Below are 27,154 nucleotides of genomic sequence, written 5' to 3'. Positions count from 1 at the left end.
CGTGCATACGATTGCATTATAGTCCTATGCACTATACATACTGACAGCAACCTTATACCGGTAATTCTCCAAGCGGGGATCCTTGGGTTGCCAAAACGGCCCACATACAAGGCGTGGTATTGACAGAGGAATAATAGGAAGTAATACTGTTGGGCAGACGGACCTACGCACGTTTGCTATGCATAACCATTAATAGAAGTACAGTACTGTAATAATGATGATTCCCCCCGCCCCCTTGTACATCTCCTATGAGGGAGGACGATTGGTTTCACCTGGAGCCCATTTAACTCTCCATAAACCAATATTGCTGCTATTATTATTATTATTATTATTCGGAGAAGTAGCGAGGCAACAACGCACGCCAGGGAGGCATTGCAGTCTGTGGGCCGAGCGGGTCGCGGCTCTGCCTCTCTGGCGCCTCCTCAGCCAGGCGAGGCTACGCGAGGCGGGAGCGAGCCAGGGAAACGGGGCCTCGGAAGCGGCCGTGGCGGCGGGCGATGGCCGGGGGAGAAGAGGGGCGCCCCAGGCCCCCCGAGGCCTCGCCGCCCCGCGCTCCGCCAGAAACGGCGCCCGGCGAGGCCGAGCGCGAGGCCGGCGGCGGGAGTTCCCGGCGCCTTCCTCCGCCGCGTTTGCCCCGGCTGGGCCTGGCCTTGGCGCTGGTGGCGGCCCTGCTGGCCGCGAAGTACTATCGGGACTCGGAGGTGGCCCGGCGGCAGGTACCGGCGGAGGGAGCCTCGCCGCGGGGGACGGAGAAATCTTTGCGAGGCGCCTGCGGGGAGGGATGCTGGAAGTCGGGGCAGCGAAGGGGAGAATGAGTGGGGTCGGGGCTGGTCTCGTGCGGCTAAGAAGTTGGCGGGCAAAAAACAGCATTTGGGGGGTGCCTTTTGTTTTGCATTTGGGGAGCCTTTTTGTTTTGCAATCTGTGTATAGTGCAGCCCCAGAGTTGCCTGTTCAGAAAGGAAGCATCGTGACTTCCAAGTAAAGTGTGTATCGCATTGCAACTTCACAGTGGCGTCCTCTCCCAAGTCCCGTGTGGGATTTTTCAGCGGGATATACCAGTGAATAGGCCGGTAGCCCGAGGTTTGCAATCGTGCGCGCGTGTGCTTGGGAGCAAGTCCGCTTGAATCCCACGGGGCTCACTTCTGCGTAGACGTGCATACGCTTGCACTGTAAATATACCTCGCGTAGCATTTAATGAATGTAGGCAATTAACAGCCACAGGGATGGGATCGCCGTCATTGCGCATCTTCCCTAACACTAGTCATCCATTGAAGCACAATGGTGGGAGAGTCACAGGCACAAATTTATTCATCCCGTACAATCCAGACGTTGAACTACAACTCCCACCAACCCAAGCCAGCCGATATGGAGGCTGGTAGAAGCTGATGGGAGTTGTAGTCGAACAACATGATATGGGAACAAAATAAAAACATTCCTTCCATTAGCTCTGGCACTTCCCACTTGGAAATACTTAAATCTAGTTCTGCATCACACACCAGTAGCACCTTAACATAGTATGGGGTGCACCACAATATCTGCCCCTGTGGTACATAGTTAAACTATGGGATTTGTTGCCACAAGATGTGATGATGGCTACAGACTTAGATGATGTTAACAGGGTGTGTGTGATATGTTCATGAACGGTCTGTTGTGGTTATTAGCTACCTAAAAACGTCTGTGTTTGTAGGCATTATATATCTGAACACCAGTTGCTGGGGCGGGGGCTGTCTTGTCATGGTTGTGGGCTTCCTAGAGTATCTGGTGTGTGATGCAGAACTAGATTTAAGTATTTCCAAGTGGGAAGTGCCAGGCGCTGCCTAGGAATTTGAGGAAAACAGAAGTCCTTTGGAGGTTTTTAAGCAGGGGTTGGGTGGCCATCTGTCATGGATGCTTCAGTTGAGATTCCTGCATTGCAGAGGGTTGGACTAGATGACGCTTGGAGTCCCTTCCAACTCCACAATTCTATGATCTCCAGTGCCAGAGGCAACATGCCTCTGAGACTGTGTGCACAGCATACTTCAAAGCACATTTAAAGTGCGCACACGCTACAAGAATCCTGGGAACTGAAGGATGCTTGAAAATGCTGCTCTTTTGCGTAAACTACAGTTAACAGGATTCTTTTTGGGTGGGTGGGTGCTTCAGAAGTGCTTTAAATATGAGTTACTGGGGAATGACAGTGAGAGAGGGCTATGGTGCTCATGTCCTGCACAAGGGCTTCCCATAGACACCTGGGATGGTCACTGTGGGAACTGAATGCTTCACTAGATGGGCTCTTAGTCTAGTGCTACAGAGCTTTTCCTGAGTGAGGATATCCCATAATTCTTCTTGACAGATAAGCACTGTTTTTAAGTGAACAGGCAAACATTACTCGTGGTTCTTTTCCTCAATACTTTGAATGAGGTACACCTAGCAAGCTTTTTTTGTAGACTGTGGTACCCTAATTGCTGTCCTGTTTGTTTATGTGCAAGCTGAGAAGTCAAGTTTACTCCTTACCTGTCAATCGTATTGGGCATGCCTTTATTACAAATCTAAACTGTTTTTATCAGTCTCCTCCTGGCCGCTCCCCACAAACTCTTAGGGAGTTCTGAGAGGGTGCTTGGGATCTTTATCAAATGATAAATCCCAGGATTATTTGCAGGAGACCGTGATGCTGTTATAAATAAGCCAATGTATTTTCCATATAGATGAATCCAGAGAGTGTGGCCACTTGCTCTGTCAGTAGGGAGAATAGCTGCCAGAGCAAGAAATGTACTTACAGAGGAGAATAGAGATTTTCAGCTTCTGCAAGAGCTGCTGTATTCTTTGATGTTTGGCAGTGCAGTCTGGGAGAAGAGAGAGGGTGTTTCTCTCAGCTCCAGGCTTCCTTTCCCATGCTTTTCTTTTGTTTCCTTCCTATGAGCAGAAGCAATGTGGTATCAAGGCCAGCTCTAGGTTTTGGGCGGTCCCTTTGGCAAGATGCTCAGTTGGTTAGAGTGTGGTGCTGATAACACCAAGGTTCCAAGTTCAATCCCTGTATAGAGAGCTGCATATTCCTGCATTGCAGAGGGTTGGACTAGATGATTCTCAGGGTCCCTTCCAACTCTACAATTCTATGATTCTATGACCCTTTTCCTTAGAGAGTGGGCCCATCACCTCCTTGCCACTATCATAAGAACATAACATACATAAGTGTCAGGAGTTCAGCCTACACTCGAGTAGGACCCTGGCAGAGACACATGCCCAACTGGCATGTTCTCTCCCTCCTGGTCGATTGTTCAGGAGCTTCAAAAGCTTTCTTCTGCCCAAACATCACAGCAACCGATGCCAACCGACACCGGCACACTTAGGGATCCGCAGAGTTTGCGCAACTTGCGTAACAGACCTCAGCAACTCAGCATTTTGGCTAATTACTTTATTTACATATAAACACACGTGGAGCACTGCAACATGGCTCCCTCTCTCTCTAGCATCAGACATCAAAGAGGGAAAAAACAAAGGACAATAGTCCCACTTCACGGAACACAGTAACACAAACATCCTGTCTCCGTCACTTTCCACTCTGTGGTGTCAAAACATATACCGTCATGTGAAAGACAACAATCCCATGACTGCAATCATGGAGCAGGAATTCTAACAATAAGAAGAGCCCTGCTGGATCAGGTCAAAGCCCATTCTGGACCAATAACGTGTTCTCACAGTGGCCAACTAGATGCCTGTGGGACCTGGACACAAGAACACTCTACCCTCCAGCTTTTTCCAGCCATTGGTATTCAGAAGTATCGCTGCCAGTGCCTACAACTGTGTAGGCAGAGTATAGTCATCATGGCTAGGAGCCTTTGATAGTCTTCTACTCCATGAATTTGTCTAATCTTTTAAAGCCACCCACATTGGTGGTCATCATTGCTCCTTGTGGGAGCATATTGCATCCTTTAACTATGGGCTGCTTGAAGAAGTCTTCCTTTTGTCTGTCTTGAATCTTCCAACATTGGATGTCCATGAGATCTAGTGTTAGAAGAGAGGGGGGGGAACCCTTCTTTCTATCCACTTTCTCCATGTGATGCATAATTTTATATACTTCTACACATCACCACTGACCACGAAGTGCACCTGACAATAGCCTTGACCCACTGCCAGAGATGTCCTTGCCCCTGGTACCTAGTGGCGTCTGGGCCCTCTGCTAGGCTTTCAGCTCCAACTTGGGCTTCCAGCTTCTTCTGAATCCAGGCTTTGTGTCCCTTGCCAGCTTGTCTTTGCTTTTTGTCTGCTTGGTGCAGCCCTGGATCTGCCCTACAAGACACTTGAGTGCTTTCCTGACGGTAATTGACAAGAGCAGCACCTTCCAGGCAGCATTAGCATCCTTTTAGGCTGGCAGGCGGCAGATGGAAAATAAACGGGTTTGGGAGCTGTGGGAACACTAATGGTGTCACAGGCAGCACAGAATCACTGCAGCTTGAACTGCGGAGAGAAGGAGACTCGTTGCACTGGGAGGAAAAGACTCCTTGCCTGCAGGGAAGAGAGCAGAGTAGCCAACGGAAATGCAACTTGTATGAATCCACCCAAGACTGTGCCTCATCAGCCTAGAAATGGGCTTGCTGGTGTTGGCAGCCCCCCCCCCCATTTGTTATATGTAAGGGATTGGCCTGAGTCTCTAATATCCTTAAAACAGACTAAATGAAGCAAAATTTTGCGCCACTGCAATAGGAGTGAGCTTAGCTTGAAAGAATGCAATGAGAAGTTCGCCCTGATCTGGCTTATGGAAGCTGGAGCAAGAAAGTTAGCTGTGACTATTATTTAATACTTTACAGTCGTGGACAACTCTGGGGTTGCACGCTCATCTCACTCTATAGGCCGAGGTAGCCAGCATTTGTCCGCAGACAGCTTCCGAGTCATGACTAAGCTGCTTCTGGCGAACCAGAACAGCGCATGGAAACGCCGTTTACCTTCCCACCAGAGCGGTACCTATTTAACTACTTACACTTTGACGTGCTTTCGTACTGCTAGGTGGGCTGGAGCTGGGACCAAACCGGCAAGCCCTAGGCTTTGTGGTTTAGACCACAGCGCCACCTGCATCCTTGCCTTAGCATACCTTAATTTGCTGTTCAAAGAGTGAAGAAGCTAGGAGGGCTGCCCTTAGAGGCTTTTCTGCAGCAGAAAGTCCAAATAGCGGCTTCCAGGTACGCACTCTCATTGACATACGGCACAAGGCCGGGATTGTGGCCCAGGTGCGAAATCAACCCACCTCCTTTAACGGCACCACCTCGCCTTGCATCATTGCAGGGCTCCCTCTAGAATGAGGGTGGGGGACCTCAGTGCTAGGGATCGAATGCAACCTTCCAGGCCTCACCACCTGACCTTTAAGACTCTCCCCAGCCCTGCTTTGCACCCGTTTTTGCCTTTGCAGGAATGTGTCCTTGGATTGCAATACAGTGGTACCTTGGTTTACAACCGTAATCCATTCCGAAGGTCCGGTTGTAAACCAAAACAGGTTGTAATCCAAGACGCGCCAATGAGGCCTCCCCCAAAAATGGGTTGTAATCCAAAAAAGGGACACGCACTTCCGGGCTTGACATGGTTGTAATCCAAAACAGTTGTAATCTAAAGCGCTTGCAAACCAAGGTACCACTGTAATGCCTATTGCTTCCTGGATGGAGGCTAGAGATTGGTGTGTGAGAGTGTGGTGTAGAAACCAACCTACTGTACAAAGGTAAAATTTGCAGTCAGTGCTCCACCCATTTTTGCATTTGGCCCACCCCCAGAAGGGAATGCAATGCTTGAACTGGGAAAGGTTCCCCCTACCCCTACTCTGGAATTTAAGGCTCTCTGGGTACTCCTCTTCCTCTGAGAGCTTAGCTGGCAGCACTGAAACATGTAAGGCTGGGATTCCTGGATTGCTGGCTTCACTGTTACTTCAGATCGCATGCATCGTCACGTGCTCCAGCTGCTCCCAACTCCCTCACTTCTGTGACTTTAGACAGTCATGTTTTATTGCCATACAGGAATTGCCGCTCTGCTGTCAGCGCCACTTGGAAACCCAAGTAGCCTGAAGTGGTCTCAATATCCACCCAAACTACTGCACTTTTCACATTCACAGTGTGTCCATAGCCTTAATTTGGATTTGGAGCTGCTTCCTGGTGTGTTTCGGAACGTGAAATGTGACTGTAACCTTTACGGTTCATGCATGGGGTTGGTTATATAAGTCCATGCTATCAGAGGAGTACAGATCAAGCTCCACGGTTCACTGGCCAACGCTGAGCCAAACAAAAATATCTGCAGGTCTGCCAGCTACCTGTGGACAATTCCCTGACAGTTCGGGTGAGTCTGATGTGATTTCCATGGCAGGGATGCTCCTTGACTAACAAACGGGGTGTGGATTATTTAGGTAGGTTTTCCTTAAGGAAAAAGAAAGAAAAGACTTTCATATTTTTCTTCTTGCAAAATCAAATGTGATTCATGTGTGCCAGTATGGGTCCCAACCATGCAGGGAGACCAATCCATACTCCAAAGAGAGTCTAACTAAGCAGTGAAGAATGTAAGGAAGTCTCTGCTGGATTCAACCAAGGCCCTATCTAGACCTTTTCTCCAGAGAGAGAGAGAAGGGAAGCAGAACCACTCCACCAAGTCTCAGCTCTTGCCTGTCCTTGAATTGTTTCCACGTAATCCAGGAATGTGGCACCCTCAAGATGTTTCTGGATTCCAGCTCCCATCATCCATGACTTTTAGCAGTGCTGGCTGGGGCTGATGGGAACTAGAGTCCAACAACATCTGTTCTGTTCAAAATTGGGGGGGCACCCTCCTCCAACCTTTAAAGTTAAAAGCAAACTTGTGAGATCTGATCACTGATCTCTTGCATCTCCTCTGTTTGGAACCTCAGCCCACTTAATATAGCCAGCGAAGCATTCTCCTGCCTCCCAAAAGACATGTCAGAGATATCGGGTAGTTTCACAGGTGCCAGAGCAGATTTGTGGTTCTCTAAGCTCAGGTTATAAATTAAATTGAAATATTTTAATTTAAATTGAATTAATTTAATTTGAATGGCTTCTGAATTATACATGCTAAACTATTAATTTTATTGTATATTTTATATTCATTGTTTCAAATTATATGCCTCCTGCCCCCCCCCCCAGGATAGAAGTTCTTATTTTAATTCTACACAGAGCCATGTAAATAAATGTACGTATTATTATTTCAGGCTGTACGCCTAATTCCAATTACCTGGTAGTAAGATCCATTGAATTCAGCAGGACCAACTTATGAGTAGACATGGTTAGGCTTGCATTGTAACGTGTGCATATCAACACCTCTCTTATTTCCCAAACAGGAGACAGCCCTGAAATCTTTGGGAAATGAAGGTCTTTTCCTGTTTGCATCCCTGGATACAAACAATGACCTGTACATCAGTCCTGAGGAGTTCAAACCAATTGCAGAGAAGCTAACTGGTAGGCATCTAATTTTTTTAATAGACAAATAAATGTTCATCTTGCTTTTATTAAAAAAAACAAACCAAAATCATGGCCCTTGAGCACAAATTGTCTAGTTCTTGCATTGGGTTTGTCACTCATTCATTGTCTGCTTAATCCCCGGAGGAGAGGACAACGACATTCCAGCCATTTTTTTTCAGCTGGAAAACTGAAGTGATAATCCAGACCAGGCTTTCTCAACCTGGTCCCTTCTGGCTATTTTGGACTACAGTGCCCATCAGCGCTATCTGGCACAGTTGTGTCAGCTGGGGCTGATGGGAATTTTAGTTCAAAATAGCCAGATGCCAATAGGTTAGTAAAAAGCATTTGAAACTATCTCATTCTCTTGTTACCACTGGTTCCCTAGGCAGGCGTGGAACTGCTGTTATAGGTTTCCCAGTGCTGGTGAAATTGGGTTCGAAATCAAAGCACCCCAGGGGAAGAGGGTGAACCTTCCAGAGATAGGGCACATCCAGTGGTGGTTCCAACAGCAAAAGAGCAGCAAACATCTAGTGAAAATGAACAGTTAGTAAGAGTTATGCATGGGTAAAATTCTATTTTATTTTTACTTTTAAGAAACATTCTTAACCTGTGCTATGGCTACGTGGTCCCCAAGGCAGCTTGCAACTCGTCACGTACAGCGATGGTGTCATAAAAATGCAAAACAATTAACATATAAGATAGATGAAAAATCCCAAGCACAGGATCATAAAACCCTGCTCAGCGGGGGACAGCATAAAACAGAATTGCTCATTAATCTCTCATCATTAAAAGCCCAGGCAAAAAGGAACAGATCTTTGCCAGGGACCTAAATGCCACTAAAATGCGTGCATTTTAAAGGTCAGCCTTAAATATGTGCCTTTCACAGTATATATATGTCAGGATCCCATCTGACCCATGACCTTTCCTCCAGAAGAGGCTTGGGACTCTGCAGAGAACCCCACTGCAGCTGAGCAGCTGGAGGAACTTGCAATAGTCCCAAGGCAGACTGAACGGTCCCATCTTGCTTGGGCTACCCCAATCACCTCTTCTCACCACATCCTAAGCCCCTCCTTGGTCCCCGATTTCCCCCTTTGATTTTGAGCTAAAATGTCATTGCAGGGGGATCATGGATGTCACGCAGGTACGTCTTCCCGTCTTGAGTCTCATTCAACACCATTTCCTCTTCTGGCTCCTGTTCCTTCTATGTTGGTCACATAAGGGAGCCATCCCAATCGGCAACCCTTTCTTAAACAAGATGATGTTACTTACGGTAGCCTATCTGATATGCCGTGTGATGACACCACTGAAAACAATAGATAAATAAGTCAACATTTGGGGGAAAAGGAATGCCAAAAGTCACCAAGAAGGGGAGGTTGTTTTTCTTTTTGGGAACCAATGGAAATTTTTTTTTAAAAAAACAGTATCTTTAGCTAAGTTCTGCTTTCATTGTGTGTGAGTACCATAGTACTATTTGCATGGCTTAGGCAGCAATCCTATGTACGCTGAGCTTGGAGGAAGCCTCGCTGAGCTGGGTCTAACTTCTGAGTAGAAATGCATAGGCTTGCACTGTTAAGCAGCATAATCTAAAGGGACTCCCAATGTCCAGGAAGCATTGATGACTACCTGAAAGCATCTGCTGATAGCAACGCAGTAGCCATTCCATGTTTCTTCTGGAGCAGCTGCTCAGGGACCTCCTAGCAACCCGTGCAGCTCCATTAAGCACCAAGAGCAGCCAGGTGACCCAAATGAGTTTCAGGTCTTTGCAGAGACTGTTTTGAAAAGTGTGCCATCTTGAAGTCCCCCTTGGGCGTGCAAATGACCTGCCTCTTGGTGTTTTCTTGGGAAAACAAACATCATAAGCATATAAAAACTGGAGATCTCTTGGCGGGTGGGTGGGGTGGGTGTTAGCTGCCCACAGCACACAACTGCTCTTGCCTTAATTCTCTTTGCTCAAGCCCTAGACTGATTTACACAACGAAAGGCTGCTAAGCTTTCTGTGTTTTTCGAAAGGCTTATGCACCAGACGCCTCTTTCACAAAGGGCAATTTTTCTAAATCTGCGGTTCCTATTGTCGGACTTGCAGAACTGCACACGTTGGCTTTGTCTGGGGCTTAAAGGGGATTCAGAGCAGCTGAATGCAAGAGATACTGCTCTGCAGTAATGTGACCAGAGAGCTGGCGGGTGGCGAGACACAAGCAATCTCGGGAATCTTTTTGCATACAGAAATTGCGGCGCTTCCACCTGCTGGTTACTTGTGGGCTTGATGACGCTCGCTTGGGTAGCCCGCCCGATTGCTCTCACAGCCAGCGCAGAGGGGAGCGGGATTCAGGCAGCCCTTGTTTCCTGCCCATCTGCAGAGCAGATAAAGGGGATTGTGAAACCGGTGTGGGTTCTGCAGTCCTCACAGCTGGCTGCCTATTGTGCTTGCAAGAGCACGAACATTTCTGCCCCTGCGTTGTCGTGTCAGACAAAGAGCAGAAACAGTGGCTCTGTGGACATGACCCAACACAGCAGCGACCAGTTTAGTCATCCTGGGAGATCAGGCTCTTCCCAGCCAAACTCCTCAGGGGCTGGCACCACAGTGTTTGCCCCCTCCCCAGGCTGAAAGACTTAGCCGCCAGGTACAGAGTGGTTCCTCCTGCTTGCAGCCTGGGATAGGGAAAGTGGCTGCCTGGAATTAGAGTACAGACTGTATGCTTGCCCACAGATCTCTCCTTGCCAGTCACAGCCTTGACATGCCCACTTGGGGAATGTAGCAGATCGGCAGTGCTCTCACAGAAACGGTGCGTGCTGTTGCACACTCAAGCTGAGAACATGCACAAGAAATGAAAGAGCCTTGTTCAAAGCAGAATGCAAAGGAGTTGCTGGCGGTCTGTTGGTGCCCCCTGCTGCACGGAGATAGAACTGCTCAGCTGGATGCTTTGTTTTGCTCTTCATCCTTCCCAGCCTTAGGGCCAACGATACACCTTAGTAGTAGGAATGTGGGCCGAGCGTGTTTGGGTTTAGTTGTGCTTGTGGTGAAGTGAAAGCATGATACCTTCATGAAGATGTGTCGGTTGCATCGTCTTGCAAACTAGGCATGCAGGCGAGCATTGGTGCAACCACCACGAACCCCCACCGGTTCAGCCTGTGTCTTCAGCATGTCTCTGTCATCATGTAACACAGCAAAACTACCACCCATCTTCTCACAGTCTTTCAATGGCCGGTCGTTCTAGAGTGCAGCAGGGGCAGGGGGAGAGTAAGGCTGTTTATATTGTTCTGCCTAGCCTAGCTGCCATCCAGTCCCTTCCCTCTTGGACTCCAGACAGCTGCTACCACCATCTGGGTGAGAGGCAAAGAAAGCAAGGCCCTTCCGTTGACCTGTCTTGACAACTATTCACCCTGGTTTCCACCAGCTGATTCTCCTTCATAGGAACATAAGAAGACCCCTGCTGGATGGGGCCAATGGCCCATCCATTCCAGCATCCTGTTCTCACAGTGGCCAACCAGGTGTCTCCATGGGAAGCCCTCCAGCAGGACCTGAATGTATCTGCAACTCTCCCCCTTGTGAGCCTCAATAGAAGGCATACAGAGGAGGTAGTCTGTAGCCGTTGTGGCTAGTAGCCATTAGCATTACCCTCTGTGAATTTGACTGATTCTCTTTTGAAGTCATCCAAGCAGGTGGCCCCCATCAGTGCATCTCAGGAAGAAAATTCCACAGTTTAAGTAAGCGCTGTGTTTGTCTGTCCTGAATCTTCCAGCATTTGGCTTCATTGGCTAGTCCTGAGAGCTAGAATTATGAGAGAGGAACCTTCCTGCCTTTTACAGTGGTACCTCGGGTTACAGATGCTTCAGGTTCCATACGCTTCAGGTTACAGACTCCGCTAACCCAGAAATAGTACCTCGGGTTAAGAACTTGGCTTTAGGATGAGAACAGAAATCACATGATGGTGGCGCAGCAGCAGCTGGAGGCCCCATTAGTTAAAGTGGTGCTTCAGGTTAAGAACAGTTTCAGGTTAAGAACAGACCTCCAGAATGAATTAAGTTCTTAACCCGAGGTACCACTGTATTTTGCTTTTACTTTCTTTTCTTTCCTCCCTAAAGTGTCTTTTATTTACCTTTTAGCAGGGCCTATGTGGTTTCTAGTTGTTGTACAATGCTTCACAATTTTTTGTGCTTTATAAATAGATGCATACATGAATTCAGCTTCTCAGGCAGAGCTTCTCAGTGTTTGCTATCTGACTCCACTGGGGATAGCACAGAAAAGGCAGTGCAGGGGAAATTACAGCTTTCTGCAGGACCAAGAGTATATCTGAATGCGTAGAGCTGGGATAAGAGACAGAGGAAGTAAGATTATATTTTTATTGAGCCCATTTCTTTCCGGAATGCTTCATTCCAATTTGCATGGTCGTAAAGGGTGCTGTAATAATAATAATTATAATAATAAATTTGTCTTATTGCTATCATTATAGAGTTATAGAAAAACCAAGCTGGTTCATATCACAGTGAAATGAAAACAGTGCAGGAGGCATACAGACTGGTAGGGGATATGTAGACTTAAATGCGCTGAAAGTTTGACTATATATGGAAGACTCTTGGTTTAACTTATTTCATACAATTTATATACCGTTTGATTATAAAAATAAAAAACCTCAAGGAAGTATACAGAAAGACTAAAGCAATAAAATTGCTAGTAAAAACAATTACTGTACAACAGTTGCTGAAAACGCCTAGAAATTTGAAACTTGCAATAAACTAAGAAACTCATCAGCATTCTAGATACCTGAGTAGGCTCCTCTAAACAAAAATGTTTTTAGCAGGGCCCTAAAAGAGTAAAGTGAAGATGACCAGCCTGATATCATTAGACAGGGAGTTCCAAAGTGTGGGTTCTGCCACAAGGAAATATCGATTTCTTACAAATGAGAAAAGAGTATTATATAGCACCTGCAGCAGTGCCAGTTCTGAAAATTGAAGTAGCCAAATGGGCATACAAGGGGCAAGGAGATCTCACAGGTAAGGCAGTGCCAGGTTTAAAGTAATACTGGGTTTTTAAAAGTTGTGCAAAAATTTTGTATAGCTTTTTCTTATTTGCGTATCTATTTAAATTAATATAGTAACTGTATTTTCATAGCAGTGGTATGCATACAAATGAATGGATTTAATTAATTTTTTTTTAAAAAAATAATTTTTATTAACCGACCAATCAAATCAAATCAAATCACATCACATAAATTCCGAATTACAAAGCCGAATTTTAAATTTTTGTTGAGGGGACCCATATTTCAAGTTTCGAAGGGGGATTCCGATCATCTTCTTGCTACTGCGTTCATATCCAAATCAGTCCAAATAAAGTTCATAATTCTATCCAGTCTTATCTTGCTGTTTCCACATCTCATCTTATTCGTACATTTTTTCTTTTTCTTTATGATCTCTTCTGATAATCTCCTTAAACAGATAAACACCAATTATATCCTGTGTGGATTTTTCGACCAATCCTCATATCGTGATGGTTTCCATATATCATCACTTTCATAAATAACATCGCTCTTTCCATCATTAATCTCAGGATCTGTCGTTTTTGAGTCCCACTGAGGAGTCTCACCCACAGTATAAAAACAGCTCTTTTCCTCCTCCCAGACTCAAGTCCTCCGACAGAGCTTACCAATATGGCGACGGTATTTTTAACTGCGTCATTCCAGAGCTCTTAAACTTTCCACGCTCTTCTTAAAACATGCTTTGGTTAGAAAAATTATCTCCACACAGACGTAAATCCACAGCTTAAGTCATTAAAGCAGCATTTCTGACTTTTGGGGGGGTGGGTTCTTGTTTTATCACATAGAGGAAAGAAAGAAAGGTTTATTTCCCCTCCCCCATCAGTCCTTTTGCCATACCGAGTCTTAGCTGTCTTCTCATGATTGATTCTTGTTCCTCCGACTCTTCTTGTTTATCAGAGAACTCTTCAGTTAGCAGTCTTTACTCCCCCTCCTTCCTTGAAATATGTGCATTCGCTTCTTCCTAATTGTTCCTTTTGAAGTTCTTGCAGCTAGAGACAGCATCCAGGAGCGCCGAGATCCACAGGGGGGCATTCTGCCTAGTGCCCCCATCCCCTCAAATTCGGGGGTGGTATAGGGCACAGCAGGCACGGGCAGCCCCACTCACAATCCTGGGGGGGTAGGGAGGCTATTTACTCCCATCACAGCCTCCTAATTACCCCCTGTGGGTCGGAGAGATGTTATTGTCAGCCATCTTCCGATGCGCCCCTAGTGGCCCCTCGGATTTAATTAATTTTTATGCTGTACAGTGGTACCTCTGGTTACGTACTTAATTCGTTCCAGAGGTCCGTTCTTAACCTGAAACTGTTCTTAACCTGAAGCACCACTTTAGCTAATGGGGCCTCCCGCTACCGCTGCACAATTTCTGTTCTCATCCTGAAGCAAAGATCTTAACCCGAGGTACTATTTCTGGGTTAGCGTATGTAACCTGAAGCGTATGTAACCCGAGGTACCACTGTAGTTTTCTAAGCAATCATTAATATTAAGAATATATAATGATTTTAAGTCACAAGCTGCAGTATAATAATCCACATGAAAACTGTTATATGCATTGGGGGAAAATAGTATTTTCTTTCAGTAATTTAAATAGTGGAACTTGCAGTTTTCAATGCAATAAGTTGCAGCATTTGTAACAGGAACTATAATAGATTCACTGTGGCAGGGTGTTTTTTTCTTAATGTAATTCGGATGGTTACTTCTTCAATTGGATTTGTAGGTCACCGATAATGTTACGTTAATAATAACACTATGGATGATTCTAGACACATCAAAGAAGCGTTTCATTTAAACATGTTGTAAACTTTGTATGAGAAATCGGGTTGGCAAAAACAGAACTCCACAGCACCATCTGGTGTCACAGCGTTATAATGCATATACAACGCAAATAAAGCACTTTTTCTTTGCCAATGTAGCTGAGTCCTATGTTAATGAAATGCATACATAAATCTTGTAACCCTTGATCTGTTTTCAGGCATTGCTCCAGTAACTGGGATTGAGGAAGAAGAGATATTGGATCCCAATGGGGAGACTCTTTCTATCATTGCAAAATTCCAGCCCTTGCTTATGGACACAATGACAAAGAGCAAAGACGGTTTCCTTGGAGTGAGTATCACATTTAGTTAGCGCTGCAAGTTTTAATCAGTAGATCAATCAACTAGAAGCATTAGTGGATTGATACGAAGGCTGGTCCAGTTTTAACCATCAGGTCAATGAATTAAATGTGTGCTTGTTTTTCTTTTGCTCCAATTATATTGCTGTAACTGGGAACGCAAAATAAAGTGCTAGGCAGTCTTTCCTTCTAGTAATAGCTTTGTTCAGACATTGCACCAAACCGTGGTTAAGAAAGCTTAATATGGAGTAATAGTGTAATATCTGAATGTCTTGTGGTCCGTCAGCCTCCTAAAGTGGAAGAGGCTTCACAGGGCTGCTTCCTAACGTGTCTCTCTGCCTCTGCAGATTTCTCACATTGCGCTTTCTGGGCTTCGCAATTGGACGGCTCCGGCTTCCCCTCTGAGCTTGATGTTCCCCCAGCAATTCAAGGCCTTCCTTCCGCCAAAGAATAAACTGGAACTTGCTGATCCTTGGTGGGTGATTCCCAGTGAGCTGAACATCTTTACTGGGTACCTTCCCAACAACCGTTTCTACCCTCCGGCCCCCAAGGGGAAAGAGGTAGGCAAAGTGTTCATCATTGCTATCAATTGGAAGGCTAGAGAGTAGTAACGATGGATCATGTTTTGAATGTTCAGAGTGCTTCATAGATGGCCTCCTTGCAATCCCATCTAAATCTTTATTGCTTGGCCAAAAGCCATCTGCAGCTATAAGATATAGCATGGTAAAAAGTGGGACACCGCTCAGCTATTCTTACGTACAGGTAACTCTCAACTTTCACACATTTAACTTGTGCACATTCAGTTTTAGGTGCTTGGCAATAGAATAGAATAAGAATAAGAATAAGAATTAGAATTAGAATTAGAATTAGAATTAGAATTAGAATTAGAATTAGAATTAGAATTAGAATAGAGGTGGAAAGGGGGCAGACAGCAATCCCACCTGCCATTGAATCCAATGTGCTTTGATTATATGCGATTTTGGCTTTACGCGCTGTCCCCCAAATGTAACCCCAGCATCACCTGTGCACTGATCTACTTAACAGAACTGCTGTATCCCTAGTTTGATGCTTGAGGACATGGATTCTGACAACAGCCTCTACTTCTTGGGGGCTCATATTAGTGCTTGCTGGCATTTGGATAACAGCGTCATGCAGACACTGAAAAATGTGAGCAGTGCTGATTCCTCAATAGACACCCTTTTGGGAGCACCCCGGATGCGCAGGGTGGTTCACTCAATTCTAGCACGTGGCATGAGAGGAATTGCTGAAGGGACCTTCCTTGCATGTGATATTTTGAGTTCAGTGGCATCTGAACAATACAGAACAGTGAAAACAAGCAGATCCGTTTCCAGTCCTTGGCTGCCGTGTTCTGGGAAGATGGAGTATGGCATGTTAAAGCTCACTAACAGCAATATTCAGAATGCTGGAGGCTATAAATGGTTGAAAGAGGCTAAGAAAACAGAGAAGGTGACCTTCCGTAGTCAGGTGTGGTTATTGAACGTGGCCTTGAAGGGGAGTAGTTTTGGGGTCTTAGGTTCACTGGCTGCAACCTGCTGTAATCCCCTGTACTTTCTCCCCCAACATAGGTCATCATCCACAAACTCTTGAGTATGTTCCACCCCCGGCCGTTTGTGAAAACTCGGTTTGCCCCTCAAGGAGCCGTGGCCTGCATCCAAGCTGTTGCCGAGTTCTACTATAAGATAGCCTTCAGGTAAAGTTGCGTAAGGGGAGGGCGCTTGCGGTTAGACCAGTTGAGTAAATGTTACCTTCGCATAACCTTTGCCATTTCCCCTGCCCCATTTTCCTTTTCTGCCATTTCTTCTATGCTGTGGGCCTGCAGGCCGGGACTGCTTTTATTTAATTGACTGTATGTAAGCCACTCTGGGAGTCTTTTTGGCCAGGGTACAAATGCTCATAAATACATGAACTGTTCTTCTTCCTTGATCTGCTTTCCTTGCATTGGTATGGGCCACATTTGTACATCTGCTTCCCTCTGCATAGATACTGGCTTGCTTCACTCCTCCTTGCTCATGCTGGGAGAAACAAACCATGTTCCGTGTCCAAACCAGGGTTCATAGGTTGTTTCACTCCAACACACCACAAGGGCTAGCTTATTGTCCTGGTTTATTTGTAGTGCAAATCCCAGGAATCATGGGCTATTTCTCCCTAGCATGGGGAGGAGTGAAGCAGGACATTCAACTCATGCACAGTAAACCATGGTTTAGAGCTTACTCACAGTGATGTGCTATAGCTGCCGTTAAGCAATATCATAGGAGTTGCATGGACCTGTTGGAAAACAAGCCTTCTTCGGGGGAAGCTGGCAACTCTCCCAGGCTCCCGGCTTGGTCTCCGGTGACCTCCCTGGCTGCAATCCCCGCAGGATCCAGGCTAGGTCTCGATAGGTGATACTTCCCAGCGTGGGAAGTACACACCCACTCCCTCCTGCTTCCCTAGCAGGGAAAGGAGATAGACAGAAACGTCTATTTACATGCTTTTATTTTGACTTTTCAGCACTACAGAAAACATGTTCGTTCACTTCAGACTCCTTCCAGCAAGTGACAAAGACTTCCTGTACATACGCAAGAGGAAGGTCTCAAATTACACTCTGAGCAAATTCCGGTGCATCGCCCTGTGAACTGACTGTAACATTCTTTCCCACAGTCAGCCCCATCATTCCCATCATGTGACGTTTTCAAGCTACCAGTTTGCAGCTGCGTTGCTTCCATATCGTAACATGACCATGTGGGTACTCCCCACATCAGCAGTGTCCTCTGTGGGAGCCGCTTGACGTTGGCATGGGAAGCCCCCATGTGATCCAAGCAACCAGTGAGATGCTGAGTTTCATATAGTGATGCAAGAACACTACAAAGATAAATTAGACTTCAAACCATAGTGATGGCTGCATCTTAGGAGGGAGGCCTAGAGTGTTTCCAACAAAAGATAGAGCAGCTGCCAAGCATACTACCCATCTAGAAATCTGTTGCAGAACTGCAAATATGGTAAATACAGGTAGTTCTACTGTATGTGCAGATGTTGGTGGAAGAGAAAGCGTCCTTTATGGGCGAGAGTTGTGGGGGACTCTAGGATATGGTCCCATGCTTTTGCCCCCAGCCTAGGCCTCTCATTCAGTGGCAAACACCATTAGCCACATAGCAGCTGGGCCTACTCTTGGCTTCTTAGCCTTCCTCAGGACACCTAATTGCTTGGTGACATTCTCTCTTATTTTCTTCCAGGATCCATGCAGAGTTCCAGCTAAATGAGCCTCCCGATTTCCCGTTCTGGTTTTCCCCTGCCCAGTTCACAGGCTACATTGTCCTCGCCAAGGACTCCTCCCATGTTCGAGAATTCAAGCTGTTTGTTCCTAACAACAGGTGAGGGTTGCCCCACTTCCAACATCTTCTGATTAGAGACAAAACCACAAATGGCCTCTTTAACTTGAACGTGCAAGCTCCACAAATGGCCTCTTTAACTTGAACGTGCAAGAGCCAGTGTGGTGTAGTGGTTGAGAGCGGTAGTCTTGTAATCTGGGGAACCGGGTTCGCGTCTCCGCTCCTCCACATGCAGCTGCTGGGTGACCTTGGGCCAGTCACACTTCCTTGAAGTCTCTCAGCCCCACTCACCTCACAGAGTGTTTGTTGTGGGGGAGGAAGGGAAAGGAGAATGTTAGCCGCTTTGAGACTCCTTAAAGGGAGTGAAAGGCGGGATATCAAATCCAAACTCTTCTTCTTCTTCTTCACACATTTGATTATTTTGCATTGTTCTACTTTAAGTCCAGCTTCTGAGATTTACATAATAAGTGTTTTGGAAGTTGTTCATTTGTAGAACAAGATCAGCTTGGCTTATGCTTCAGTTCTTAATAGATTTAAAGCTGAAGGGTTGTCTTTTTAAGAACACAAGATAGGAACATAAGACTTCACCTTACGCTGAGTCAGACATTTGTTCCACCTAGCTAAGTAATGTCGATACTGACTGGCAGTGGCTCTCCAGTTTCAGGCAGCAGTCGCCCTCAGCCCTACTTGAAGATGCTGAGGGTCGAACCTGGGACTTTCTGCATGGAAAACAGATGCTGTACCAGAGAGACCAGGCACTTCCTCTTTCTCCAGTGAACCTGCACATACACTTATGTCAGGCCCTGCTCTGTGTCCCCAGGGCAGCTAAGATTTGCTAGGTGAGCAGAATGCTCTCCTGAGAGACGCCCACCTAGCCTTATCACTGCTGGCCTCTTTGCAAGGAGCAAAGGCATGGAATTGCATTCAGCTAAGTCCTACTCCAGGTAAACCCATTGAAATGAATAAACTTAAGTTATTCATGTCCATTACATTCAATGGGTCTTCTCTGAGTAGGATTAGCATTGGATACTGCTACTGGCAGTTAATTTATTTCATATACCTACATGCCGCTTTTATCCCAAGGTGGTTTACGATTAATGTTTTAAAATAGTAATACAAACAAATGGTATAGAATTTAGGCCAACAGACCAAATGAACTGGTGGCATGAGGTCCCTGGCCTAGACTTCCTTGCTTCTACCTTCCTCCAGGGCACACCCATGTCTAAAGTAGCTATCAAGAAAGAGGAGAGGGGCTACATCAGGGAGGAGGCACCTATGGTCATCCATTTGTTTTTGGACTACAGTTCCCATCATCCCTGGCCATTGCCCATGCTAGCTGGGACCAATGGGAATTGGGAGTCCCAACAAGATCTGGAGGGTCACAAGTTCCCCATCCCTGGACTGCCCCCAACATTGTTTCAGGCCACTGATAGTCCTTCAGAAGCTGATGGTATGTTCTCCTTGTTTCTCTACTTCTGTCTTCCATCAGGGTGCACAGGTATTTCTTTAACCATCTAAGGTAGATGGCTATTTCAGCAGGCATTTAGCTAACTGTAAATTGATTCCATGCTGCTTCCTTGGGAGGTCTGGTGTTTGGGGTCTTCGTTTGTTGTTTTTTAATCATTGCTTTCGAATTGTGTTAATTCATTGTAACCTACCTGAAGGTTTCCAGACTGAAGAGCAAGATAAAATATATATTGATAAAATTAACAAACATTGTTTCAGCACATGTGGATATCCTGCACCTGACTTCCTTTTGCTTTTTCTCACCAGGTCTCTCAATGTAGACATGGAGTGGCTCTATGGTGCCTTGGAGAGCAGCAACATGGAAGTAGATATTGGATACTTGCCTCAGGTCAGTAGCGAGAATCACATTTGGACTGTCTGTGCCGCTGTATTTACAGTACTGACCGATTCCATCTTATACATTTGCATGCCTGATTTGTATTGTATTCCAAAGAGTATAAAGCGAAAAGTTTCATTGTCTCCTTGGTTTTTGCAGGAAATTTTGTTGAGTAGAAGGAGTGGCTATTGATAGTGGTTGGTAATGATTCGTTTTTAAATATTACATTGCTTTGAAGTTTACATTGTAGACTACCCTGGGATCACAGTGATGAAAAGTGGCTTAGAAGTTGAATAAATAAATAGCAAATAGATGGTTGCAACCTATCTTCTAGCCTTTTGGGAATGGACAGTAGCTTAGGATCTGCTGGTAGATCTTTAAGTGATTTGAAGTAGACTGGCAATGATTTCTGACCCCAAATTATTTAACAATGGCAATCCCCACCCCCCGTTAAACAGCTGAAGTGGGAGAAAAACTGGTAAGCAGAAGTGGATTTTTTGAATAGAAAACAAATTCTGGGCTCAGAATTCTGTAATTCCAATCATATTTATTTGGCACCTGGCTCAGTTGAACCTCAAGGAATCTAGTAAAAAGAAAAATGTGAAGTAGATCCCACAAACCCAATGTCTACTCACCGTGGCTCTAGGCTGCATTCCACATCCCTGCATGTGAAATCTCTATAGCGCTGTCTGTTTTCTAGAGACCATTGCATGTTCACTGAGAGTTAAGTGCCTTCTGTCTTGCAGATGGAACTGGAGTCTTTGGGGCCCTCGGTCCCTTCCGTGATTCACGACGAAAACGGGAACGTGATTGACAGCAGAGACTCAGAAGGAGAACCAATTCAGTTCATATTTGAAGAGATCACCTGGCAGCAAGAAATAAGCTGGGAAGAGGCTGCCAGCAAACTGGAAGTTGCCATGTATCCATTTAAGAAAGTATGCAAAGAGCCTACCTTGCATCCCCTTAAACGTGATTAAGTTATTCTGCCAGCACTCATGTATGGAAGGGCTAAATGCAGAGAGCCTTCCCAGCCTGATTTGGTGGTTGTGAAAGTGACCAGGCTGCAGTTATTGATGTCTGCTAACACAGCATCACAGCAGTTCTATCCAAGACTCTGGGATCTTTTAAATGACTGTCCAGTACATCCTTTTGATGGATGAATGCAAATGTTGGCAGAGACCACAGAGGAATATTCTGACCGGAACCAGGTTTCACAGGGCACAGGCAGGACCTTAAGTGCTGCATTGTTCATCCTTCCTGTTATCTTAAGTCCCTGGTGCCGTTTTAAAAAGATGAAAGTGATGGAGGTGTCTTGGAGGGCATTTTTCTGCTGCAAGCAGAGCAGGACACCCAGCAGGCTTAGTACTGTACTTACCTTATCAGCAGGAAACACAAGACATGTGTGGCTTGTGGCAGTTGAAACAAAGAGCAAATTTATAGCATGAGCTGTTGAATGCTATTCTCATTCATCCAGCAACCAGAACTACCCTTCCACATCTAATTAATCAGCTGAAAAATGGGGGGGGGGGTTAAGGGGGGGCAGAGTATAGTAAAAGCAGCTTGTGAAAAAATGTGCAGTTTGAAGGGATTGTTTATGGTTAGCTGTTTCCTTAAGAAGCCTGGGTTTCCTTAAAGGGGCTCATCTGTTTGACCTGTTGTGCGACTTTTAAGGATTGTAATTAACCCATCTCTCACTTTTAAAAAAAGTGTCGTCATAGGCTATAAAGCTTTGTATTTAAGGACTAGCCTAATAGTCATAGGCAAGAAGGAATTGGCTCAGATGTAGCTAGAGACCAGAAAAACCTTTTCATGTACAAATGGTATAATGCTCAGAAATGGAAGGAGGGTACAATACCAACAAAGGAGGAATGGCAGGCAAAACTGATGGGGCCATTCAGAAATGGCTAGTTTAACTAGTAGAATAAGAGACCAGGAAGAAAGAACTTTCAAGGAAGATTGGAAAAGATTTGTAGAATATTTGAAAAATTATTGTAAGCAAATTAAGGCGTTAGAAAGATTAAGAGTAAATTCAGCAGTATAAAGTAAAGTGAGATAAAACTGAGAAAGAGAGAATACAGAATAACTAGAATATGCAGCTCTAAAGGGTAACCAAAACCATCCATGGAAGGGGCAGGGAGGGAAATCAATGTTAAATGTATGGTTTGCATTTTGGTAAATGTTAATGTGCGAGTGTGTGTGTGTATGGAATTGAATGTAAACAAGCAAGCAGGTTGGTGAGGGATGGACCAAGTGCTCTGTCCCTCATGTTTTCAACTTTTTCTGTTACTTCTTTTGGTCTCAGGTTTCCTACCTTCCCTTTACTGAAGCTTTTGAGAGAGCAAAATCTGAGAGTAAACTGGTGCACTCCATACTGTTGTGGGGAGCACTGGATGATCAGTCATGCTGAGGTAAGAGGGGCATTTCTCATCACAGTTTGTTTTTAAAGGACATGTAAAAAAATCCAAATCCATATTAGGGCCACTAGTAGTAGTAGTACTATTCCTTTCTCACATAATATGAAATATTAAAAAGATAGAAACATATACATTATACACAAATATAATAATAATATGTATTGTTGGGTTCCCCACCCCCTGCCCTACAAGCAAGTGTCCTTTTTCTTTCTGTCTCTGAGCAGGTTCAGGGCGAACTCTCCGGGAAACAGTCCTGGAAAGTTCGCCCATCCTCACCTTCCTGAATGAGAGTTTTATCAGCACCTGGTCTCTGGTGAAGGAGCTGGAGGAATTACAGGTACGCATTCAGCTGCACCAGCTTAGTGCCAATGGATGGTGCTGGCTTGTCAATACAAGGTGGTGGTGGCAGGTCAAGAATGGGTGCATCAAAACCCCACAAGCAACCTCACTAGCGCCTATTCTAGACATCCAAAGAAACTAGAGCTGTCAATTTTGGACTAAGTGGGTGCTTTTTATAACTGAAAGCAGTTTAAGACACGGATTTGTTTTCCACAGGCTAAGAGAGAGAACGAGGTCAACAGCAAACTCGCAGACCTGCACCTTGAAAAGTATAACTTCCCTGTGGAGATAATGATCTGTCTGCCCAATGGCACTGTGGTAGGGCTCTGACTCCCATTTTTCCTTTGTTAATTCCTTCTTTTATGAATTTGTGGTGTCTGCTGGGGATGGCAGTTGTCTCCCTCTGATATGCTTGCAGCAGCAGCAGCTGAGCATCTAACAGCTGCCTCTCAAAGCTGAAAAACAGTTTCATTTTGGAGCAATACAAAGTACTTGTGCTAAGCAAGGCAGTTACAGATTGAAGCTGTCAGGGCATTTTGTAGTGATTGACTTTTTCTTGTCCTTTCCAAAAACTCAGGAAACAAGGTCCACAAAAAGTCAGTAGGTTCACAAAGCGTGCTTCTTAATAGACACAGAATATTTCCGTGGGTACCAAATGGTATTGAAGAATTTGGTAGAATGTTACCTTAGAGGAGGAGATAAGACTGAATGAAGGTTTAGGAGAGAGTTCTGTGCTTCATGTTGCAATGTTAGTAGGCCACTTCATGTTTTTAAATAACTTTTAGAATACCCATATCCAGAGCAGTTCCAAAACATTTTTTCTTTACTTGGGAGCTAGGTGCTCTCTCCCTCTCCTTCTCTCTGTCTTTACATACAGAGAAGCTAGACCTGATCAGGCAGCCATGAAAGATTCTGGTAGGCCTCACTTACAGATAACAGTTGTTTTACTAAAACCATACTCTGCTCAGGCCACTTCTCTGCATTTTCCTGGATCCCTGAAGTATCTTTCACATTCCACATTTCACCTCCCATCCAATAATAATAATAATAATAATAATTTTATTATTTCTACCCCACCCATCTGGCTGGGTTTCCCCAGCCACTCTGGGCAGCTTTCAACAGAACATTAAAAACAGAATAGAACTTCAAACATTAAAAACTTCCCCAAACAGGGCTGCCTTCAGATGTCTTCTAAAAGTCAGATAGTTTATTTCCTTGACATCTGTTGGGAAGGCATTCCACAGGGTGGGCACCACCACCGAGAAAGCCCTCTGCCAAATTGTACAGGCACACATTTCTGGTTCACTTTTTGCCCTCTTAAACCATTTATTTTATCAGGGGTTGATTTGAGAAAGGAATACATGTATTTCCACTGTCTCCATTTTTGAAAGCTGGGGAAGGGAGCAGACTTTACCAGTAGCCACTACAGGCAAGTGGGGCCTGGGGACTGGCTGGCTTCCCTTGCCCTGTGGCTCCCAAAGAGGAGGAGGTGGAGGCCTCTTTTCATCACCCTCAGCAGCAACCACCTCTGTTTAAAATTGAAGGGCATCAGCCACCTTTGCCTTGAAGCAGCAGGTGCTAGATTTAAACATTGCAGTGCATCCTGCTCCTTGGGAGGGCAAGGCAAATGGGCTTCAACCTCCATCCACCTGCAATGACTTCTGGGAGAAAAGAAAACTAACGTAGGGATTGAATGGTCTTTTCCTAAGCACATCCTCCCATTTCCCAGGTCCACCACATCAATGCCAACTACTTCCTGGATATTACTTCTATGAAGCCCGAAGAAGCTGAGAGCAGCATCTTTAGTTTCTCTGCCAGTTTTGAAGATCCCTCAACAGCAACTTATCTCCAGTTCCTGAAAGAAGGACTTCAGAGAGCAAAGCCGTTCTTGCAGGCCTAAGCAGAGAAGCAACCCAATGCCCTCCTATTGATCACCAAAGAAACAGGAGTTCTTGTTTCTGGCACTCCTTGAGCTCATGCAGTACTGAATAGGAAAGTGCTGTCCTTGAATGGAAGATCTCCAGTCAAGTAAGCGTCCCTCAGAAATATGAAGCTGCTACACCTGCAATTACACAAATTATTTTCAGGACCATTTTGAAAGGAACTGGTCTTATTATTATTCTAGTTGTTGGAAGCAGATCGTCCTGCAGCCAACAATAGAGACTGGGAACAGGGTAGCACAAAAGTCTGAGATCTGGGCTGTGGTGTATGAGGTCAGCAGGTTGCGTCTCATGCAAAGCCTGAATTCAGTTGGTGCTGTTCCCTTAGTAAAAAGGCTGTGTTGATTTGTGAATGGGATACCATGTTTTTGCATTGGCTCTGGCATCTGATCCCATTCATGGCCCTGAATTGCTCTTACATTGCGAAGGCCTCCACATTTTTGAACTGTTGTGATGCAAACTTAAGGAGATTGCAGGTTGCGTCTTCAAGATCAGCGCCTACAAGGATGCCGCTGAGCATAGGTATAGGAGCCTAGGAAGCCGCCTTATACAGAGTCAGGCCGTTGGTCCATCCAATATTGTCCACTCTGCCTGGCAGCAGCGCTCTGGGATTTCAGTAAGCGGGGCATTCGCAACCATGCCTGGAGATGCTGGGGATTGAACCTGGGACCTGCTGTATGGAAAGCAGTTGCTCTACCACTGGGCTGCGGTTATTTCCCAAAGCAACACCTATGTTATTTGCTACACTCCTGGCTAACAAGGCAAGACCTGTGTGTTTGCTACACTCGCACTGATGTCTGGAGGGCTGCTCAGGTGGGTGCTATTTCACAGAGGGGGGAACCTTCAAAACAAATGTTTTAGCATGGTTAAACCAGGTCACAAAAGGTTCTGCAGACCCCTCCGGGGGCCAGATTTTGTCCTAGGGCTTCCAGCTGCTGATCCTATGCATTTTCATCATTGTGACTTCAAGTCAAGAAAAACCAGTTGCTCTTTCCTAAAGCACATACAGTCTTAGGGGGCTGCGTTCACAGTAATCATGTCACTGTCCAAACCTAAATCATGTTTAAGGGTGATTTTACATAACTGATTTTTCCTCCACCGCAGAGTTTGTTCTGAGTCACAATCACATGGTTGCCATGCCCATAATCCTGGGCCTGCAGAGTGTTCTAAAATGGGGCTATTTATCCCAAGATTGCTTTTCTTCTTTGCCATACGATGCCGTCCATGCAGTAATGCCACTTTGCACGTACAGGGAGAAGAATCAGATCTAAGCAGTTCTTTTCATTTCAGAGCCAGCCTTTCTGTGCTGCCTGCCTGTGCTTGCCTGGTGGGGTGGAGCCACTGCACTAACTTCTGGTAGGGAGAGGGGCCAAGGGCAGGGGAGAGGTCAGTGTACTGCACTCCCACTGTGTTTAATGGGGCTTACAAGCCAAATTACACTGCATGGTGTAATGTGTGCTGCAGCTATGTCTTTGGGGTTTTCTTTCGTAAGTTGCATCGACATTGGTGGAGCTCCCCTGTGTGTGTCATGACCAGGACAGCAGTGTGTGTGGAGGGGAGGTTTATTTGTTTTCCTTCTTAGCCATGATTTGAACAAAAATCACACCCCCACAGGGAGTTCCCATTGTGTAGTTTGGTTCACAGATGAGCCAAAAAGTGCTCTGTGCGTGAATATACTGTTGTGGAATTCTACTCAATATTGATCCAGAGTAGAGTCCATTGTATAGTTAGCAGAGTAACAACTTAAACACACTGCGGGATTCTAAAAAGATAGATCAGAGGCAATTGTAATTCATTCAGCAGAGCTTTACTGCTATTGAAGACAAATGAGCATAATGGTCACAAATCCAATATATTCAAGATTGGCACTGTCCATAAGAAATCCAGTTGCAGCAGACTTAACTTAAACTTACAATAACTTATAATAAGTCTGAACCTTAACACTATGTACAGAACACCACTCCAGAAGGAAAGAGAGACAGAAAGAGTCAGCATGACCTTGACAGAAGAGATAACAGAACCAGTTTAAACCAGCTGTACTTAGCCTCTCTGAAGGAATAACCCAAACATGAACCTTCTGCTTGCTTCTTTCACATAGAGAAGCACCCAGAACCCTCTTGAATTAATTAGAATAGGAAAGATCTCTACACATCAGATCAATACTTTCTGCACTAAGAAATGCAAACTGACATACACCCCTCCCCAAAAGGCTGAAGGCAGACTTTCCAAATTTATTTTCATGTACAGGCAACTCCCCGTTTACATGCATTCAAGGCATGCGCAACAACACATGCACACATAGCCGCAAACCTGGAAGTGGCATGAAAAGGAGCAAAAACGGCCCTAAAACAGTATGAAAATTGCAAATACAGCATGAAAACGGTGTCAAGCAATCCCACAAGCCTTTGCAAGTACAATCCCAGGAGCCCTTGCACCAACCTTTGAGGGCTGTGGAGAGTTGGGAGTTTGAGCAAGGAAGTCTGGAGGGAGCGGTTGTGGTGTTTGCAGGCATTTTCATCGGTGTTCCCAATATATGCAATTTCACTTAAATGTGTGCTGCCTCGGAACGTAATGCCCGCATAATTGGGGAGTTGCCTGTAATGTGATGGTCTTCAGACTGATCTTAGGAAATCCAGGAATGTTTATCTGCGGTTCCTCAATTTGAAAGTCAGTAATGGTAGAGAAGCATCCCTGAGAGACTGCTTGGACATCAATACCCAGACTTCGAATA

The 27,154-nt window shown here is 45.4% G+C and overlaps 1 protein-coding gene across 1 annotated transcript; it reads left to right on the top strand.

Moving 5' to 3' along the window:
* The first annotated feature begins 344 nt into the window (after positions 1-344).
* On the top strand, positions 345-25,731 carry SELENON (selenoprotein N). The gene is made up of 12 exons (XM_081016798.1): positions 345-716; positions 7,298-7,415; positions 14,421-14,551; positions 14,906-15,118; positions 16,145-16,269; positions 17,792-17,929; positions 19,661-19,742; positions 20,477-20,665; positions 22,033-22,138; positions 22,369-22,481; positions 22,700-22,801; positions 24,213-25,731. The coding sequence occupies exons 1-12, from the start codon at positions 498-500 to the stop codon at positions 24,381-24,383; spliced, it is 1,707 nt and encodes a 568-aa protein (XP_080872924.1). The 5' UTR covers positions 345-497; the 3' UTR covers positions 24,384-25,731.
* The last annotated feature ends 1,423 nt before the right edge of the window (positions 25,732-27,154 follow it).

Source organism: Podarcis pityusensis (assembly GCF_964106645.2).
Source record: "Podarcis pityusensis genome assembly, chromosome: 8".
NCBI classification, from domain to species: Eukaryota; Metazoa; Chordata; class Lepidosauria; order Squamata; family Lacertidae; genus Podarcis; species Podarcis pityusensis.
This window is presented reverse-complemented; position numbering and strand designations above follow the sequence as displayed.